Below are 14,716 nucleotides of genomic sequence, written 5' to 3'. Positions count from 1 at the left end.
GTCTCGTGTTCCCTGCCCATGCCGGGCCCGCTGTCCACACCCAATGCATCACTGTGATGGATCAGCCCTGCTGGTCGCTGACCGGGTAGGCTGCACATCCAGCTTCGTGGAGAAGTTGTTCCGTGGATGACTCCAGGAGAGTTTAGGGCAAGAGCACTGAGCTCACCCAAATCCTAGACCCATGGCTTCCCGCTAGGGAGTCCCTTCCCCTCTCTGAGCCTCACTTCATTCACCTCTGAAAAGAGTGCACTAGCCCACCTCACAGGGTTGTCCAATGGAATAACGCATATGAAAGTGCTTTGGAAACCACAAGTATCCCCCCCCACCCACCACAGGATCTTAAAAAGATGCTATTTCTAAGAGCAAGGAGGTCTGCTTCCAACTGGGAGAGTCAGGAGAGAACATGGGATTCCCCACTAGCACACCCCTAAAACCACCCAGGGCCCACTGTATGCCAGGCACTTTGTCTAAGGCATCTCATTGAATCCTCACAAATACTCTGGGAGGCAGGCATCATGGTCCCCATTTTACAGATGAGAAAACTGAGGCTCAGAGCCTGAAAGAGATTTACTCAGAGTCACAAGGTGAACTGGTGTGGAGCTGGTCTCAAGTTCGTGTCCCCCAAAGACTATGCTCTTGACATTTTACCGCCTGACACCAGGAAAACTGCAGCCAGGGAGTAGCAGGTCCAGGACTGACAGCCCAATCCAGGGGTGACCCTGGGGTTCCAGACCTTGTCCCTAAAGCATGAGAAGCCCCGGTCTGAAGGGCCCTGCACGGTGGCATGGCTGACAGACCCATCTGGCTGGTCCCCCCTCTCTTAGCAGGCAGATGTTGCCGGGGGTGGCAGAGCAGTTGAGGAGAGTTGAACAAACGGCATGACCAAGCGCCTTCCCTTCCCACCCTTCCACCCCATAAATCTGGGGCCTGGAATGCTCATTATTCATGGAGCAATGCTTTGTGGAGAAAAGAAGTGAGGCCAGGCCTCCCTGTGAGTTAAAGATTATCCATCTGGGGTGGGAGGGGTGGTGGGTTCTCCTCCATCCCTGCCTGTACTGCGGGCCGAGATGCAGGGTATCTGTGAGACAGGTCCCTGGAACGGGACAGAGGCAGCAGGGGGACAATTAGAAGAGCAGCCTAGAGTCCAGGGAGCCCTGACAGTGAACACAGAAGGGGAGGAAATATTTCTGAAGTTGGGCCCTGGCACTGGGGTCAAAAGAGAAAATGCCTAAGACCAGGTGATGATGAGGAAGGTGTGAGTGATTATACCCAAAAGCAGGGGGACAAAGATGCTCTTCAAGGAGCCCCACTCAGGCAGAGGACCAAGCCCCCAAATACTGAGCAGACTGGTGACATCAGGCATGGACCAGATGTCTGACACATTTTAAAATCTGATCCCCACTATAAAGATGGGAAAACTGAGGCTCAGAGAGGGTAAGTGATTTGTGTAAGGTCATGTAGTAAGTAAGTGATCCAGGGGGAGTACTGAGGTCTACATAGACTCAAAGTCTGTGCTGGGCAGCCCGGTGGTTAGGGCATGAGCACCTCCGGACACGGCAATGACATTGGGAGAGGAAGGAAGGGGTTGGGCTTATACCCAGAAACCAACATCTTTAGCCCTGGAGCTGGTCAGCTGCCATTTTGGCAGAGTTGCTGAAGGCTGCCTGGCTTAAGTCAAAGAAACCCAGTTCTTGCTGTCAAACCAGGCATGTGTGTCTGTGTGGTTATTTTCAGGCCCCAATTTCCTGATGCTCACAGAGCTCCTCAACTACATGGGGTCTCCGCCCGAGACAGGCCAAGGAAGGAGGCGGAGGATGCTGTGCCTTCCGCTGAGAGCCCTGGGGAACCATAGAGGGGGCCCAAAGTCAGCATCTACTGCAGGATGATGCCGATGCTGAAGGTGTCTCCTTTGAGGGTGCCCCGCCCGGGTTCCCCGGGCCCCCGCAGCAGCTCCGGAGCCGTCCACAGCAGCTCTGCAATCACAGGATGAGGCCACACAGCCGTCACCCGCTGACCACCCAAGCTGGGCGGCACTTCACACATGTGGTGTCGTCGTCCTGTCCCTACAGCCTCGGAGGAGGGAGGTGCTTCTGTCCTCCCCCATTCACAGGTAAGGGCCCCGAGGCTCAGAGGGGAAAAGCCATCACCTCAAGGTCACACCACAGGAAGTACCGGAGCACCGGACATCTCCCCCTCTCCCCTTGCCTCACAAGCACCCAGTGTAAACAGAGGCTCAGAACCTACTGGCAGCCTCCTGCCCACACCTGAGCTGACCTTCCGGGGCTGGCCGGGGGCGGGGAGTCCGCTGAGCGTCCAGGAGCTCTGCATAACCATGGTCAGTGACCTTCAGCACAAAGCGTCCAGCCACCACACAGTTTCAGGACTTGAGGCGGCCATGAGGGAAATGCCGATGGTGCAGATACCGCACTCCCTGGAGTGGAATAATGGGGGTCCCTGAGGCCTGTGGTGAATGAGAAGGACCCCTGCTTCTCTCAGAATTCCCACGGACCCCAGGAAACCTTCCTGCCTCCCCCTCACCCTTTGCCACACTGTCAGATTTTTCTCAGTTAGACAAAGTGGAAAGAGCCCAGGCCTAGGAAATCTGAGCATCTCTTGTCTCCCTTCCCTCCCCATTGCCTCCACAGCTCCAGGTTTGAGAAGGGTTCTCACACGGATCATATCCAGCACCAGGGAGGCCTTGAAAGTCCAGTCCAGCCGCAGAGCCTCATTCCGCAGCAGATCCTCCAGGCTGCCCCGGGCACAGTGCTCCAACACAAGAGCACTGACCCCAGGGGCCACAAAGAAGCCCAGGAAGAGGTGGCAATGTTCTCATGCCGCAGCTCCCGCATCTGCCAGGGCAATGGTCCCCTTAGCAGCCCTCAGGGGACTCTCAAAGTGTGGACATCTGACCCCCAGTACTTAGCACCCAGCACACAGCTGAACACAGAGAGGCATCAGAAATGTTGGATGGATGTGATGGGTGGGTGGATGGATGGATGGATAAAGGATGAGTGGATGGATGAATAATGAATGGGTGGATGGATGGATGGATGGATGGATAAAGGATGAGTGGATGGATGATGGATGGATGAATGGGTGGCTGGGTAAATAGATGGGTGGATGGATGAATGAATGAGCCAGCGAAATGAATGTGTGGAAGCATCACGGATAAGTGAATAGGCTGTAGCCAACTCCACAGAATAGGGATCTAGGCCTATTCTCAACCTAAGTGACATCATGGACCTAGAAACTGTGTAAATTCTCTCCCCAAGACTCAGAGACTGATGAGCAGAAGAGCAGAAGAGATCAGTCACAAGCAGAAAGCAGTCCAGCAGGTCAGAGAGCTCGAATCCAGCCAGCAAAGCTAGCATTCGCCCAAGCAGGAAAGATGAAACCATTGTCTGGCATGGCCTTCCTCGCTAAAACAGTTTAGGGGTCAACTAAGTGGAGGAAACCTGAATACTCTTCCCCCTCCTTAGAGATTTGCATGCTTATTAGCATACGCGGTGAGGTAAGAATGGCCTCAAATCCTTTGACACTCCTGCTGTCAAGAGCTTGGGCCTCTGACCCCTCCCCTTGAATCTGAGCAGGCTCTGTGACACTGTGACCAATAGAACACGGTGGAAGTGATCTTGCGTGTTTTGGGTCCAGGTCTTAGGAGACTGACGGCTTCCATTTCCTGTTTGTTGGAGCCCTCTCAGTTGGAGGCCTGAATGCTCATAAGAAGTCACTCTACCCTGAGTCACCACACTGGCGAGACCACGGGGAGAGGCCCTGAGACTACCCACAGTGGGAAGGCATGTCATGATGAGTCCTCTCTTCCAACCGCCCAGCCAAGGCCCCAAGCACGCAAGTGAAGCCATCAGAGGCCTTCTAGACAGGGGGTCAGCAAACTTTCCTGTTAAAGTCCAGATGGTAAATATTTTCAGCTTTGTAGGCCTTGCAACCTCTGTCACAAATACTTCTGCCATTGCAGTGTGAAAGCAGCCATAGAGAGTTACATAAACGAACCCATTGGCCCATTGCTGAGAGACGCCCCGGGGTAGACCCACGCAGGCAGTGCCCAGGCCCAAGCATGGCTGTGTTCCAATCAAATTTTTTTCTACAAAAACAGGCAGTAGACTTGGTTTGACCTGAGAGCCAAGCACTGACAGCCCATTTACAAGCCGAAAAACCACTGAGTGACCCCCAATACAGGTCAAGTGGAACTGAAGAACTGCTTGGCTGAGCCCTGCTCAAATTTCCTACCCACAAAATTGTAAGATATTATAAAATGGTTGATGTTTAAAGCCACTACATTTTGGGATAAGTTGTTACACAGTCATAGATAACCAGAACAGCATAGTAAAGGTTCTGAGAAGTCCTGTGTCTAAGCCAAGAAACTTCCAAACTCATTTGCCCACAGATAGAACCTTTTCTTTTAAGAAACATCTACACATAGTGATTGCAAGATTCCCACTGGGAAATGCCTAACCTAACCTCCAGACACTGAATCTCTCCGAAGCTGATTTCAGATGGCGGTGGTGTTGGAAATAATAATAAAATCCACAATTTTCCAAAGGCACTCTAGTTGCCAGAGACAGTTCTAGGTTATTTCATCTATTCTCTCCAATCCTCATAATTCCCCTGGGGTGGATTTCATCAGCTCCATTTTACAGGAAAGCTAAGTGTTCTATGGAGACAGGATTCCATCTCAGATCTTCCTGACTCAAATCTTATGCTCTGTCCTCCATCCCAGAGTGCTTCTCAGGATGGTGACCATCTCGGGGGTGAAGGGGCTTATGTGAGTAGTGACGATAGGTGACTGGAAGCTCCCCAAGGAAAGGAATCCTGTCTCTTTTCTCCACTGCTGTGTCCCCAAAGCCCAGAGCATAGGCGGTGCTCAAAAAATAGTGGACAAATGAATGGATGTGTAGAGGGATGGAGGATACAGTTGAGGTCCTTCAGTGGTGCTGATTGTACCATGTGATGATAGTGATGAAGAGGATTGTGCCCCTGGTAGTCATGGTGATGATCATACTGGGGTGGTGATGTGACGCTGGGGATGCTGGTGTGTGATGCTGACAGTGATGGGGTATATCTGTGATGACAATGGGGCAGTGATCATGATGATAGGAAGCACTTCCTTTTTTGAGGCTAGAAGCTTCTGCATTGAGTAGAGACCAATCCAGACCGGTAAGGGTCTCCTGACAGCACCCCCTCCGCAGCCCACCCTCCACACCCTCTGCAGCTCTACCTTTCTCAGGAGGCTGAGGCAGCTCGGCCACAGCTCAGGGGCTGTGCCAGCTTCCAACTTCTTCAGCCACACCCACTCTCCCTGTTTAAGAAAAGACAACAAGAGTTCACCCGCTGCTGGTCCCCAACTCAGGCAAACCCTCAGCCTCTCTCAGCCTCAGCTTCTTCCCCATAAATGTGCTCTTTCTGTGTGCTTCAAGCCGGGAAGAGCCCGGCCAGCGGAAACTAGTCAGACTTTGTCTCCTTTGGTTGACAGACCTGAGTTCTAGTCCTCACTCCACCATCTCTAGCTCTGCGACCTCAGACAAGGGACTTCAGTTTTCTGAACTTCACGTCCCAATTCTGTAAAGCGAGGATGACACCCACACCCACACTGAGAGGGCTAACGAGATAGTGGATAGAAACTGTGTCGGCTCCCAAGGCCGAGGTCGGCTTTACTCTGCAGGCCTCGGGCACCTATGACACCCCAAACCCAGCGAAGTGAGGGGGTCTCTGTGACCCAGGAAACCTAGGGGAGGAGAGAGGGGAGGGTGAGAGAGGCAGGGGCCTTGGGCAGGGGCTCTGTCCTCGCCCAGGGCTTTCTGTAACCTGAGCCTTCTCTCCCCTCATCACTGATGGATTTCTGCCTCAGCCTCGCCCACAGCTCATTCAGAGGAGCAGGCAAAACATGCTTTGTACATCATTAAAGCCTCCTTTCAGCAGAAGAGAAAAATGATGGGATTCTCCAAGGGAGAAGGTGGAAAAGAAGGAGCAAGAGCCTCATGCTGCTTCCCCTAGAAATAATTAGCCCGGTTCATCAACCGTGGGGCACGGAATAGGAGAGTCAGAGCATCAGTCAGTTGTTGAATTTGAGAACCCAGCCCCTGAGAAATCACAGTGTCCTCAGCAACTTTAAAATCTTGCTGGTCTCACCTCTGACCTTCCAGCTTCCCTGTCAGCTGGTGGCCCAGGCTCTGTCCGGAGGCTATCCTGGGCTGGGTGCTGCCCCCAACTCAGGGCCTCAGGGACCCAGGATCTCACTGTCCCTTGCCAAAGCAAGCAGGAGGGTGACCTAGGTTGGCCCATTGCTGAGAGAAGCCCCAGGGTAGACCCACGCAGGCAGTGCCCAGGCCCAAATAGCAAGATGCTGAATAAATACTGTGGATCCCTGTCAATAATTATCCTACTTCTTGCACACTCTCCACGATGGGCCACTCACTACCTCTTTTGGCAGCCAATTTCAGTGTCATTCACTTTGACTGTTAGAAGGGCCCTCCTTACACGGAATCTAAACCTCTCCAGCCCTCATATCAGGATTGGGTGTGAAAAGGCTGCTCAGGACCGCTGGGCAAGGTGGAGAGGGCTACTTTGCTTGGGCAACCCCAGCTTCAGCCTGGGCTGGAAAGGTGGTGAAATGCCAGGTCCTATTCTGGAGAGAGGACATTGACCTCCACTGCCACAGAAGTTGGGGGGAGGCATACCTTCTTCCTTCTTTGCCTCCCTCCCTTCCTTTCTTTTGCTGAAGGATAAGCACTGTCTGTCTGCCCGCTGATGAATCTCCCCCAATTTGAGTTAAGTCCAGATAATAATAATAGCACTGAATAGCTTGTAGTACTCACTATACTATTGTACATTGTATTGCACTAAACACCTATGCTAAGGATGTCACGTATTTCAATTCAGTTATTCTGTACAACGACCTCTAGAAGTAGGTACGGTCATGACCATGATTTTGTGGAAGAGAAAGCAGAGAGATAGGCAACTGTCTGTGAGTGGCAGAGCCTAGGTTCAAACCCAAGCAGCCTTGCTCAGGCATCTGGGCTCCCAACCACCGCCCACCCTGCCCCTCACCCAGGCTCCTAGAAAGGAAGCTTGACTTGCGATCTGGAGGAGGTGAGGGAAGAAGCATAGACAGGAAAGCAGTCCAGGCCTAGGGAGCCGCAAGCACAAAGGTTCTGAAGCAGGAGTGTGCCTGGTGTATTCAACGGGAGGGCAGAACCACATATGAGGAAGACGGAGGGCAGGGAGCTGAGGGCAGAGAGGGCTCTGGCTGGACTCCGGGCAACGGGAGCATCTGCAGGCTCTGAGCAGGGGAGAGCCAGATCTGACTGTGTTTTCCGAGGATCCTCCAACCTGCCACGGTGAGGTCCAGGACAAGAGCAAAAGCAGGGAGGCCTGCGGGGAGGCCGCTGCAGTAACCTAGCAAGAGACGACGGGGGCCTGGACCAGGGAGGAGACAGGGGAGTGGTGAGCAGGGCTCTGCTTCTGGGCGAATTCTAAAGATGGAGCCCCAGGGTGCTGCTGACAGGCTGGGTGTGGGGTGTGAGGAGACGAGGGTGCCTGAGCCTCGGGGAGGATGGGGTTGCCATTACCTGCAGTGGGGAAAACGATGGGAGGAGGCCGGGGGGCAGATCAGGAGTTCAATTTCAGACAAAGGCAAGTTGGAGATGCCAATTAGGCACCCAAGTAAGAGAGGCCGCTGAGGGGTGGGGGGACCCTGAACGAAACATCGTCCCAACCCTCATGGAGCTAATATTCTCGAAGACCAGCCCCAGGCTCCACTCTCTGGGGGATTCTGTCTGGTGGCAGAGGTGGGAACAGCAGAGATAACACCACACAATGTGGTAAAGCCGTGATGGAGGCAGCCAGGGGCTGCTGGAGCTCAGAGATCTCTACAAGCACCTCCTCCATCAGCCCTGGCTCGCAGACTTTACCCTCTGACAGGTATTCATTCATTCATTCAACAAATCCTTCAGCAGTCGTTTCTGGAACATCCACTGTGTGCTGAGCTCAGCGCCGAGAACTGAAGATGCAACGGCAGATGAGAGTCACGGTCACTGCCAGCCAGCACTGTGATGGAGCTCACGGTGTACTGGGGGGTCAGGGGTGAGGGCCAGTGCTCTAAGCCAGTGCAGGGACGATGGTTCATTCATTCCTCCTTCCCTAGGGCTGAGCACAGTGCCTGGTGCCTAGGAAGTCCTCAATCAATATTTGTGGAAGAAAAGAGAGGCAAAGAAACCGTTGGGTGAAGGCTTCTTCTTATGAGCTCCCATTAGTCTGGGGACAGATGGCACTGGTCCTCCCCAGCACAGGACACACACCCTGTGAAGTCGTGCACCCAGAGGCTATGGGGAGCACAGAGGTGGGCTCCCAGCCCTGACTGCAGAGTTGTTCTGCAAGGAAAGGAAGGATTTAGCCAGGCAAAGTGGGAGCACTCGAGGAAGAGGAAAACGCACATGCACAGGGAGGCCAGAAAAGGTGGCTTGTGTTTGGGGAAAGGAGAAGCGAAGCAGTGTTGGGAGATGGAGTAACAGAGCCACAGAGCCGAGGTCACGGGGTGGGGTGGCTGCTGAAGGTCTGGGGCGGGCAGGGACATAAGCGAGCCTGGCCAGACCTGAATCTACCCACCGACGGTGGTAACTGTAACTAGGTGTGCACTAGGAAGTGTGGGTGAACTTGCGTATACATGTAGATGTGTGCTCATCTCTATCTACCTATGTGCTTGCATGTCAGTGCAATTCCATCAGGGATGAAAATCCAGGTAGATGAATGTCAGAAATGAGAACATGTGGGCCTCACAGCTCACACTCCCCAGTGGTCATGAGGTAAAGGGAATCCTGCACTTGGAGTCGAAGACTGGAGGGCTCCCTGTGTGACCCTGGGCAAGTCACCTAACCTTTCTGAGCTTCAGCTGTCCACTGGGGCCCACAGAGGACAGTGTCCTTGTCACAAGGCTGCGGTGCAGTTTAGGAGAGCTGAGACATGGGAACGTGCTCTGTAAATGCTTTAGCTCTGCTAGGCTGAGGCGAGGCCTTGCTAGTCTTCCCTGGAGCTTCACAGCCTCTGGGTCAGTCTTCTCAACGGCGGGTCAAGTCTCTTCCTTGCTCCTTCTCCTGCTCCTCACGTGACTGTCCACATGGAGAGCCTTAATGAATGAATGATGGATGGATGGACAGATAGACAGATGGATGGATGGGTGGATGGATGGATGGATAGATGAATTACCTCTCATGCAGAGAGTATTAGGGTCAAACCAGCAGCTGGAGTCAAGTACCAGAGGGGCTCCTCCTGGAAAGTGTATGGCCCTGCCCAGGGGCTGCACTTGCCATGTGCCTGTGTCCAGGATGTGAGTGGGGACCAGCTGGCTTCCCCGACCATCTGTGTTCAAAATGACATACTGAGCCAGCCTCCTGCCTTTCTCATCTGTCCGGATCCTCTGGCTAAAGCCAGCCACATCCAGAGACCCTGTGTGGTCCCCTAAGTGGGTCCCTGAGAGTCCTGCCCCGTGGTTCTCAGAGCTGTTCAGGGCATGGGCCAGCAGGACAACAGCATCATAGATGGTTCCAAAGAGTGGGGACACCTGTGGAAGAGAAGGTCTCTCAACCCCATAACCCCATGGCATAGGCTCCCAGACATTTCTGGGTCCTGGCCCTCCTGCCAGCAGCAATTGTTTGAATTATCATCCCCTTTCCCCATTCCCCAATGCAGTGCTTTCTTTAGTCCCACCATTACTTCAGTCCCCACTCAGAAGCCTCACCATCTCCACCATCATGGCGGCCACCACCACTCACAGACATCTCAGACTTACCTAATATGCCCAAAACTGAACTCCTGATTCTACTGCACCAAAACTCCACTCCTCCCAGATTTTAAGAAATGGAACTACCACCTGCCCAGTTTCTCAAGCCTAGGCTTGATTCCCAATTTCTCTATTTCTCTCTTCCAGTTCATCATCAAATCTTTTTGGTTTTATACCAGAATTTGTTCCCAATCTAACTGACCTTTTGCCACATCTACTACTGTCACTTGGGTCCCAGCCCCCGTCACTGCTCACCTGAACCACACAGGAGCCTCCTAAGGGCCTTATTGCTTCATCCGGTCCTCTTCAGACCATTCCCCAAAAAGCAACCAAACCATGTTTCTAAAAAACATAAATCTTTTCTTACTTAAACCTCGCTGATGGTTTTCCATTTCATCTGTAAGATCAGACTCCTTACCTGGCTGACAAAGCCTCACGTGATCAGGCCCCAAGCTCATCTCAGATCCCTTTCCCCATCACTCATGACGGTCCTGCCGTTCCACACTCCCTTTCCTCCTGTTCCTCTGGCCATTGATGTTCACTCTGCCTCTGGGCCTTTGCACTTGCTCTTTCCCCTGCCTGGTGGCTCTTCATCCAGATCTTCGCCTGGCCGCCTCCTTATCCTTCAGAGCTCAGTTCAAGTGCCACCTCCTCCATTCTCTGCCTATCCTGTCTCTTGTTGCCCACTACTCCATCCCAGCCACTCTCTGTCACTTTATCCTGTTTTATTTTCTTGGCGACACAATCACTATTTAAATTTGGTTATTGGGTTGCTTGGTTATTGTCTGTCTTTCCCTAACAGAATGGAAGCTTCTTGAAGGCCAAGTCTGTCTTACCCATCACCACGTCCCTGATGCCTCGAACAGTGCCACATGAGAGGGACTCAACCCACATTTGTCAGATGAATGACTGATTGAATGATCCTCCATCGTCATCCACATCCCTGTCACCACCTCCAGACACTATGGTCTTCTTATCACCAAGAAGCAGACATCCCAGGAGAGCCTCAGGCAGCTGAGTCCTATAAGCCAAAACTGAGCCGGCAGCCGCATCCCGGCCACCCACACTCTTCAGATCCACAGCAGTGACTTCAGAAAACCTTCCTGCTCTCCCACACTTCCATTGCTCTCTCTTTCTCACCTTCACAATGTGCTAGAGAGATGTGGAGAAAGGAGAGGAAGAAGGTGTGCAAGAGAAAGAGCAGCTGCGCCGGAGATGAGAATTAGAGGAACTGAGTCAGAGATAGAGAAATGGAGGCAGGAGAGACACAAGAGGAGGAGAATTGACAAAGTGGCCAAGACAGTGAGAGACATGAGAAAGAAGTGAGATGGAAAGACAGACAGACAGACACACACACACACACACACACACACACACTTATAAGAGATAGAAAGAGACAGACAGTACATCCAGGGACTGGGCAGAGAGACACTTTGTCCAATTAGGGACAGGTCATGTACCCACAGCAGAGGCAGGACGGCTGTCCAGGGGGTAACTGGCCGAGGCCAGGAAGGCCCAGAGTGGGTGAGGAGCGTGCACACCTGTCCGTGGCCCCGCGCCCCGGGCCCCGCGAAGGTCTGCACTGACCTCCCTGCTCTGGCTCCAGGTGGGCAGCCACCTCTCTGCCGGCCCCGGCAGCTTCGAAGTCCTTGTGTCTGAGGCCGGACTCCAGGTTGACAGCACCGCACCGCAGGCCTCCTGCAGGTGCCTGCCGTTGCCCAGGGCCGGGTAGGAGCGGTTGCAGTAGGGCAAGGCGAAGAGCAGCATGTCGTAGGGCAGGAAGGCCAGCCTCCCGTCTGCCAGGCCCCGAGCCCCTGCCCGGCTCAGCAGGACGGGCTGCTCAGAGCCGCCCAGGAGCGCCAAGCACGTGCACAGCACCGCGACTGGGGGAGAGGCCGCAGCTCACCTTCCATGCCTTCCGCGAAGCCCAGAACTTTGTGGCCCTGGAGAGCAGCTCAGGTCCCCTCCTCCCCCTCTGCTGCCCCTCCCCAGGCCCCTCCCCTCCCCCTCAGTCGGGAGAAAGGTGGAATTTCCCCTTTATCTGCTCCCCCTGACAAATCTGGGTTTGACTTGGTGAAAAAAAAATCCCCTCAGCTGAGGATACATTTGTATTAATATGTCCCTTCCAACCTTCCCGCCGAATAATTCTGACCAATTTCCACCCTCCCTCTGCCCCACTGGCTCAGACAATTGCTAATATTTATTGACAGCATGCTGTGTGTTGTCCTAAAGTATTTTAACAAACATTTAGTCATTCAGTTAACAGCAGTACGAAAAAGTATGCTCACCATTAGCTCTACTTTCAGATGAGGAAACCAAGGCAGAGAGCGGTTAAGGAGTTGCCCCAGGATACATAGCCGTCAGGGACGTAGAGCCAGCATCGGAACCCGGGCAGGCTGGCTCCCAGCTTGTAATCTTTTTATTTTTTAACATTTAAAAAAAATTTTAGACAATTCATATATCATAAAATTCACCATTTAAAAAGTGTATAACTTAGTAGTTTTATATACAAGGTTATGAAACCACCATCACTATTTAATTCCAGAACATTTCCATCACCCCCGAAAGAAATCCTGTACCCAATACGTGTCACACCCTATTTCTCTCTCCTCCTAACCCCAGTCAACCACTAATCTACTTTCTGTCTCTATGGATATGCCTCTTCTGGACATTTCATATAAATGGATTGTACAATATGCAGCCTTTTATGTCCGGCTACTTTCACCTGCCATGTTTTCCAGGCTCATCCATATATAGTAGCCTGTATCAGTACTCCATTCATTTTTATGGTTGCACAATATTCCACTGCACAAACATTTTGTTTATCCATTTATCATTGGCTTGTAATCTCAACCGTGGCTCTGGGTGGCATGCTCCAGGTCTAAGCAGACATGAACGCATTCCCCTTTGCCTTTGCAAAAGAAACCAGCCCATGATAATAAGGCAGCTGATTTCATCCCCAGGCACCCAGGACAGAAGAGAATCCTGCCCAAGGTAAGGGTCCCACGCATCTGCCCAAGGTAAAAGTCTTCTGCATCTTGGGTCCCTGACCAGGGCTGCAACCCCAGTCAAAAAAGGGTCACCACTTGTTTTGGCTGGGGCCCAGGTTCCAACTGCAATCCCTTTCTCCAGAAAATCCAGGAATATGGAGCCATCAAGGAAGGCCAAGGGTTTCCTTGCTGAGGAGGAATTCCTATCCAAATAGGGGGCCCGAGGACTCCTGGTCATGTAGAAGCCAGAACCAGGAGCCCCAGACTCTGCTGACCCCTGGGGGGCCAGGCTATATGGGCCATGGGCGGGAGCCACCCCTCCCTGCCCCCAAAATAGTGGGGAGGGCCCTCAGAGAAAGACCCACCAGGACTGAGTGGACACAGAACCGGGGCTATCTTGGTCCCATCTCCTCTGCCTGGCTTCTGTTCCAGCTTCTGCCAAAATGCTCCTTTCTCTTTCAAGGAGTCAGAGGCGCTGTTCTCCATTTGGCCACAAGGGGGAGCTAACCCACACAACGGGAGCGGTTAAAAGATAAAAGCCCACATTGATTAAAAGCAGTGCTCACTGTGTGCAGGGCACTGTTTCAAGCCCTTTACCTGCAATACAGTAAGTCCCCTACATACCAACCTTCAAGTTGCGAACTTTCAAAGATGGGAACATGCGTTCCATCTACCTCAGGCATGAGTGAAATTGCAGCTTGCCCTCCATCTCCTATTGCCGACGATCCCTCAGCTCTACCATCTCCCACCTCCTCTCCCTCCTCCAGTTAGTAACTCTTCTTGCTTGTTCACTCGATGCCAGCCCCTGTGTGCCAGCTGTTATAGTGTAAACTGTACTTTTCAAGGCACTGTACTGTAAGATTAAAAATATTTTCTTTATTTTTTGTGTTTGTTTTTTATGTATTATTTGTGTGAAAAGTATTATAAACCTATTATAGTACAGTACTACATGGCCGATTGTGTTAGTTGGGTATCTAGGCTAACTTCATTGGACTTACAAACAAATTGGACTTATGAACGCGCTCTCAGAACAGAACTCATTCATATGTAGGGGACTTACTGTAGTCCATCTCATCTTCACAACCCCATGAAGTTGGGGCTTTCATTAACCTCATGTCATTGATGAAGAAACTATAGCACAGAGAGGTTAAGTGACTCGCCTGAGGTCACACAGCTGGTAGGAAATGGGGCCAGGAGTGGGATCTTGGTGATCTGATCCCAGAGAATGTGCCCCTAACCACTCTGCCTTCTGGCTTCTGAAAGCCAGCACCATGGCCAGAACTCAACCCCCTGCAAGAGGGGTGGAGCAGGCGTCTGGTGAGGTTTCCCTCTCACTGCCACACAGAAGTGAAGTGTTCATTCTCCTAGCCCCGCTAACATGCTACCTCCATTCCTTTGCTCTAGCTGACCCCTGTGTCTGCAATGCCTTCCCCTCATTTCCATCTGCCATCACTTCTCATTTACAGACTCTGCCCTGATGTCGCCTCCTCGGCAAAGCCCTGCCCACACCCACACCCATGCAGATCAGCTCCCCCAGCCTCTGGGCTCCTCGGTTCCCCGTATCCACATCTGTCTCCCGCCAACCTCAAGCTCCTCCCTGCTGGAGCCCGGCCAGTTCCTCTCTGTGTCCCCAGAGCTCAGCCAGCATCAGGCACAGAGCAGAGCTCAGTGCCCATGGTTGAATGAAGCGTGTACAAAACACTCGACCCTGTGAAGTGGGTCTCATTATCCCCATTTCCCCTGCTGGCAAACTGGACTCAGAGAAGTGAGGTGCCCGTCCTGAGGGGCGGCAGGCACACCTGGGCCAGGCCTCATCCTCCGCTCGGCTCTAACTCACTACAGGCCACATGAGCTCAGAGGCTGCCCACCCCAGCCTTCCTCACTGGTACCAGCCTCAATTCCCTCAAAGATAGAGCACAGTGGTTGGTCTCAG

The 14,716-nt window shown here is 52.6% G+C and overlaps 1 protein-coding gene across 1 annotated transcript in view; it reads right to left on the bottom strand.

The window, feature by feature from the left end:
* Window positions 1-14,716, bottom strand: part of LOC133099859 (guanylate cyclase 2D-like) — a 39,719-nt gene that overhangs the window by 22,921 nt on the left and 2,082 nt on the right. Inside the window, 10 exon segments of the mRNA XM_061203711.1 lie at window positions 1,824-1,973; window positions 2,275-2,431; window positions 2,671-2,814; window positions 2,817-2,849; window positions 5,237-5,317; window positions 7,271-7,413; window positions 7,521-7,586; window positions 9,220-9,574; window positions 10,231-10,246; window positions 11,412-11,676. Coding sequence (XP_061059694.1) covers window positions 1,824-1,973; window positions 2,275-2,431; window positions 2,671-2,814; window positions 2,817-2,849; window positions 5,237-5,317; window positions 7,271-7,413; window positions 7,521-7,586; window positions 9,220-9,574; window positions 10,231-10,246; window positions 11,412-11,676 — 1,410 coding nt within the window.

Source organism: Eubalaena glacialis, chromosome 10 (genome assembly GCF_028564815.1).
Source record: "Eubalaena glacialis isolate mEubGla1 chromosome 10, mEubGla1.1.hap2.+ XY, whole genome shotgun sequence".
In the NCBI taxonomy this organism is placed as follows: domain Eukaryota; kingdom Metazoa; phylum Chordata; class Mammalia; order Artiodactyla; family Balaenidae; genus Eubalaena; species Eubalaena glacialis.
This window is presented reverse-complemented; position numbering and strand designations above follow the sequence as displayed.